The sequence below is a fragment of the Centropristis striata genome, chromosome 2 (genome assembly GCF_030273125.1).
Source record: "Centropristis striata isolate RG_2023a ecotype Rhode Island chromosome 2, C.striata_1.0, whole genome shotgun sequence".
Lineage (NCBI taxonomy): Eukaryota > Metazoa > Chordata > Actinopteri > Perciformes > Serranidae > Centropristis > Centropristis striata.
Window position 1 is genome coordinate 12,261,904 of NC_081518.1, and position 6,050 is coordinate 12,267,953.

The 6,050-nt window shown below is 37.9% G+C and overlaps 1 protein-coding gene across 1 annotated transcript; it reads left to right on the forward strand.

Annotated features, from left to right (window-relative positions):
- The first annotated feature begins 1,163 nt into the window (after nucleotides 1-1,163).
- Nucleotides 1,164-5,136, forward strand: irf8 (interferon regulatory factor 8). The gene is made up of 9 exons (XM_059351891.1): nucleotides 1,164-1,266; nucleotides 1,421-1,620; nucleotides 2,025-2,208; nucleotides 2,328-2,425; nucleotides 2,689-2,743; nucleotides 3,186-3,233; nucleotides 3,407-3,799; nucleotides 3,925-4,040; nucleotides 4,224-5,136. Exons 2-9 carry the CDS (start codon nucleotides 1,450-1,452, stop codon nucleotides 4,419-4,421), a joined length of 1,263 nt encoding a protein of 420 aa, XP_059207874.1. The 5' UTR covers nucleotides 1,164-1,266; nucleotides 1,421-1,449; the 3' UTR covers nucleotides 4,422-5,136.
- The last annotated feature ends 914 nt before the right edge of the window (nucleotides 5,137-6,050 follow it).

Consider the following 6,050-nt stretch of genomic DNA (forward strand, 5'->3'; position numbering starts at 1 on the left):
GGGTGACTGTGTACTTTCCAAGTTTTTTTTTAACTAAGCCTGCAACTTATAATTATTATTTAATTTTTTTTATTTCATCTTACTGCCTGTGAAGCACTTTGTAACATGGATTTTGAGAAGTGATCCATGAATAAAAATATTATCATTGTTAGAACTTGTATTATTTTCATTAGTGTTTATTCTGCTGATCTTGATGGGTCAACTGTTTGGTTAATAAAATGTCAGAAAATAGTGAATAAAGCCTGTTACAGTGTTCTAAAACCTGAACATTACTTGTTTGTTCATTCAACTGTCTAAAACTCCAGCATAACAAAACTCCAACTATTTATTAGTACATAAGATTTAGAAAAACAATTTTCTTGAAAATTACTTTTACTAAATGTCATCAATTCATAAATGATGAAAATGGTTAATTATTGATAATCTGTCTATCAAATAACCAGTTAATCGACTAATGATTCAGCTCCACATCAGTCGTTATAATGTTATAATATAGTTAAGTTAAAATAAAATAAACTTCATGGAGGATAGACACTGGGAGTAAATGAAAACTAAAACTAAAAACATCCATTTATGACGTTTAATCATACGAATTTATGAGGTAGCAGTGGAGATGATGGATAGAAATATGATGTGGCTTTATTAGGTTACTTAGTCCACTGTGAATCCCCCTGTTTGATCCTAATGACAGATATTAGAATTGTCCTATTCATTCTCTCAGCATCATGGCTTACATTACAGTAATATTATTATAGGACATCTCCCAGAGGGCTTGTTGAATCAATCTATTTCCCCATCACACAGTAGGCTACTGTACCTGCACAACAACTTTTTGAGGTTTCTCATCAACGCTGAGTGGGCGTCGGAGGGACGCAGTACCTTTGTCTGGAGCGCAGAAATCCCCCACAGCACAAGGTAACTTGTGACTCTCCGGGTTTATTCAGCGTTCCACGTCTGCGAAGCTTTTAGCGTGGGCAGGCAACTTTACAACCATCACTTGTGTCAGGCCATTTCTTGTAAATGCCCGCAGTTAGGAGAAAGCGACTTCCGGAATGGGCCGGTCGACCGAAGCCTGAACTCGCTGATTGGTCAGATCTAGGCAGCGCTGTCGAATCATCTCGCAGCTCTTTCATTCATAACACGGAGCACAATAAACCTGACAGGCATGTGTCGGGGAGAAGTCACTCAATAAATCTCACAGTAAGACATCTGTCAACATCTCAGGATATCACACGCAGGGTCCAGAGCTCAGCCGCCTGTCAAAGCGTAAGTGCTTTTACTTTCTCTATTGTAGTGAAAGTTATAATTTAGAATATAATTTATAGGTTTTGCCCTGATTAAAGACACATTCTAATTAAATCTTCGCTAAATGTAAAAAGTACTATTTGACATACTAACGTTAATTATATCCCCCCCACAGGTACAAGTGTCCAACTTTTCTCTATCAAGATGTCAAACTCGGGAGGTCGCAGACTGAAGCAGTGGCTGGTGGAGCAGATCCAGAGCGGCCAGTACTCTGGACTGCAGTGGGAGGAAGAACGCCGCACAATGTTCCGAATTCCGTGGAAACACGCAGGGAAACAGGATTACAACCAAGAAGTAGACGCGTCCATTTTTAAGGTTTGACCTAGCACTCTACGTGGATATATATTACTGTACTGTACTAGTTTTAATTTTACGCAGCACTGCGCGTAAAACCAAAAGGTGATAATGAATCTTGATGTTATGTCGAGCGTTTCCCTTTCGATTAGGCCTTTAAATGTAATGGTTATCATCACAGTACATATAATTTTACTTATATTTACACTTGAATTAAATTGAATATATTTTATTTTATTTTAAACAGTAATACATTAATAGTTAACATTTGGTACTATTTTCACGCTAAATTGTAAATTTTTAAGTTGCCTACAGTTGCCAGTAATTGTCATTATTGTAACAAAACTTGTTTTTTCTCTTTTATTTTATTTTTCTGAATTTTAATCCAACACAGTTACATTTTCAAACATTTTTTCCCTCCACAGGCCTGGGCTGTGTTTAAAGGCAAGTTTAAGGAGGGGGACAAAGCTGAGCCTGCAACATGGAAGACCAGACTCCGCTGTGCCCTGAATAAAAGCCCTGACTTTGAGGAGGTAACAGACAGGTCGCAGCTGGACATCTCTGAGCCCTATAAAGTCTACCGCATTGTGCCCGAGGAAGAACAGAAGCGTGAGTTTGTGAACAGCACTGATGAACTTTAACAAATATATTGCAAAATGTTATCGCTGCATGCAATAATCATGTTATACCATGGACACATCCATAATATATTCTTCTCTCACCATCAGATGGCAAAAGTTCTGTGATGTCCATAACAGCTCCCGCCAGCTCTGGTGATATTACTGATATGGACTGCAGCCCTGAAATAGACGAGCTCATTAAAGAGGTGAGACTTCCTCCAACTTTAAACCATGTATTTTACAAATGTACCCGCACTATCTCAGTATCACATCTGTTGCAAGATGCACTTTGCCTTTGTTGCCACTCTGCTTTTCATATCACAGCTTTTTTTTCTGATTACCACACTGTGCCGTCTCCTCCGACACTTGTTGCATCTAACATGCCTACGCTCCCACTTGATCAACATGACTTTGAAGTGTACAAAGGTGCTTTGGGGTCAGTAGGTTATTATTGCTTTTCTTTTTGCAGGAGGATGGCTGCAGTATCCAGGCCAGTCCGGAGTATTGGTCTCAGGGCATCAATAGTAAGATAAGCTTTTCTACGCAGTTTACAATACAACACACAACACAACCCTGTGACTAAATTATCCCGTTCACAGTTCAGTGAGCGTTGTGGCTAGAAGTCTGTCCAGGCATATCTCTGCCTTTTATCACTTCTCAAGTTAAACGATTGCGTCTTTGACAGCTATGAGCTTTAAAATGTTTGAGATTAACCACAGTGGAAAGCTCAGTGACATGTCCCTGCGACTGTGGGTGCTAAATGGAGGTTCTCTGCTAGTCTGTTGAATTCTGCAATGGAACAGTTGACTAACATCCTGTTAAACTTTGCTGACAAACGGGATTATTTCTTTTTGAGATCGTGCATTAGTATTTCTGATGATGCAGCACAATACTGACATGACAGTGTGGTTGTGTCCACTGTGGTAATAAGGGCCTTTACTAATCTCTTCCTCCTATATTTCACAGCTTTCCCTCTGCATCAGGACCCTTTGCCGTCAGGAAATGTCAGCTCAGGTATTCATTTACGTTATCTGTATAGTGTCATAATAACACAGATATATAGTAAAGTGTTAACAGTAATAATGAATTACTACACACAGGCTATATAAATTATGTCATTTTGTTTTTGATATGTGCAGTTATTCTTTTTTGTATTTGCAAAGCTTACTAAGTGTTCTCTCCTCCAGCGTTCTCCCAGATGATGATCAGTTTCTACTATGGAGGAAAGCTGATTCACACCACACAGGTTACTCATCCTGAAGGCTGCCGGATCTCCCCACAGCAGCACCTGGGTCGTGGGGCCCTATACAGTTCTGACAGCATGCAGAGTGTTCCTTTTCCTCCCGCTGAGCATATTGAGTACGAGCGCCAGCGCCAGGTCACACGCAAACTCCTGGGCCACCTGGAGAGAGGTGTACTGGTCCGTGCCAACCAAGAGGGCATCTTCATCAAAAGGCTGTGCCAGAGCCGTGTCTTCTGGTGCGGGCAGGGGGAAGTGGGCTCACAATACAGCCCAATGCCTTCTAAACTTGAGAGGGATGCTGTGGTCAAGATTTTTGACACAGGAAAGTTTCTACAAGGTGAGTCTCTATGTAATGTCAATTATTTGAAAGCTCAGAAGAGTCAAAATCACCGTAAAACACATACATACAACACAATGATTGAGATTGTCTAAACAGCTGTTAACATGCTCTGTATGTTCCAGCTCTGCAGTTGTACCAGGAGGGTCAGTTTCCTGCTCCTGATCCAACAGTGACTCTGTGTTTCGGAGAGGAGCTCCATGATCTCAATAATGCCAAGAACAAACTGATCATTGTGCAGGTAAGAGCAAACAAATCATAACGTGTCTGACATTTGACAAATTGTGAAACAGAAATGTCTTCTCTGTCTCTGTCTTTTTCAATTATGAAATTTGAGTCTTGAAACCTCCCCAAGACCAAAAAAGACTAATCACTGTAAATGCTACATGTTGACAATAAAAACACATCTTCTGTCTCCCCTCAGATCACTGTGGTGAACTGCCAGCATCTGCTGGAAGCAGTAAATATGCGGCGCTCCCAGCCATACTGCAACAACCCAAACCTTGAGATGTCTGATAACTTGGCCAGTGACCAGATGGCCCGCATCTACCAGGACTTGTGCAGTTATAGCGGCCCCCAGAGGCCAGCCTGCTACAGGGACAACATGCCCATCACTGCCTGAACTGTGAGCAGAGGCACACAGGAGCTCTTCAGCATGTACAGGACTGAATGTACAGCATATTAGGGACATTCCTTATTTTTCTGACATATACTCATAAGGTAAATTCAGATAAAATCCAGTTTCACAATAAGGATTTTAAAAATTATATTTTTTAAAATGCTAATCACAGTAGAGATATAAATTTGGTGTTGCCCATAAAGTTGGAATAATTTTATTTTTAGACACACAATCCTGTTTTCTCCTATTTAAATGCATCGCTTTGGAAGACTGATTAATAACATTTTGAGAAGCTATACACCTTATCTGTTAGGAATAAATCAATCAATTTTCACAATAATTTCATGGAAAGAGGTAAAAAAAAATTATATTCCAACTTTATAAGCAACCATGTAAAAGGAGTAGCAAAACTCTTCCAGTAAGACTTATAAGCTGCATCTCAGCACTATGATGTCCCTAATATTTTGTATATCGGTGATTTTTTTAAAGCCTAACTTCTGCTTTTTTATTGGAGCATTTTCCATCAGCTTAATAGAAAAGTGGTTTATTATTTCATATTTTACATGGTGTTGCGAGAATAAATTCATTATTTTCTTAACAAATCTTCCTCAATCATATCTCTAAAGACTGCTCAAAGCCTCATTAATAACAGTTTGATATAAGACTTTTTGTTCTCTAAGAAGAATTGTGTTTTGAAATTCATAATCATTTTTGTTTTTGCTGATGATCTTTTTTATGAACTGTCAGAAATGGATTTTTGTTCAGATATTTTTCTACTTTTTACAGTCTATAACATTTTATATGTGTTTATATGAGTTAAGAAATTGCATGGAATTTTGGATGCAATGTGCCATTATATTACAGATGGGTTTTACTATCTCACTGTTTTTAATAAACTGCCTTTCTAGTAAAATCAATGTGCTTGTGTCTTTATAACATCAATTTATTTGTTTTGATTTAATTTAATTTTGATTGTTAAATTATTACAAAAGTGACAAATACAACATTGCATAGTGAATGTTAATGTTCCCAATGATGACTATAGGACCATGATTTAGCTCATTAACTACAAATAGCATATAAATTGCTGTCAATAATTGTCCAAAACATATGATAGAAATTTAGTTTTTTTTAGGCTATCCAAGCAACCATTTCCAACCGTATCAATAACTTATAAAACCCAAATGAAATAAATCACAACCATTGGTGCATGTCAGGTTAAAAATTTTTAAAACAGGTAAATTCTATTTACAGCATGTTTTCTGTCTGCTTGTGGAATGCTTGAGTGACTTTATATCACGCTTGATGGATGAAACATTAAAATCTGCAACACTGTTTTAATGCATGCACCGAGATCAAGTAGAAACTTTTAGATGCTCCATGCATCATTTTATTTACATTTTCACATGTTAAGTTCAACTTTTTAAGAATATTAAAAGATGTTTATGATCTTGATGAAAATGTTAAATTCTGCTCCTGTGGTTTGAACAATGCTTGGGTGCACACAATACAAATAGCTGTGGAGTTGAAGCGGTTAAGGCAAATTTTACACTGATGTAAAATTTCATGAAAATTCCATGATGTGAAAAATAATGATATGAACTGTATATTGTCAAGGACAGTGAGGAAATA

Excerpts from the sequence above, each read along its gene's own strand:
- irf8 (XM_059351891.1), top strand. The coding sequence starts at position 1,450 with ATGTCAAACTCGGGAGGTCGCAGACTGAAGCAGTGGCTGGTGGAGCAG. Across the intron at positions 2,744-3,185 it reads TTGGTCTCAGGGCATCAATA|CTTTCCCTCTGCATCAGGAC; the intron begins GTAAGATAAGCT and ends TATATTTCACAG. Across the intron at positions 3,234-3,406 it reads GTCAGGAAATGTCAGCTCAG|CGTTCTCCCAGATGATGATC; the intron begins GTATTCATTTAC and ends TCTCTCCTCCAG.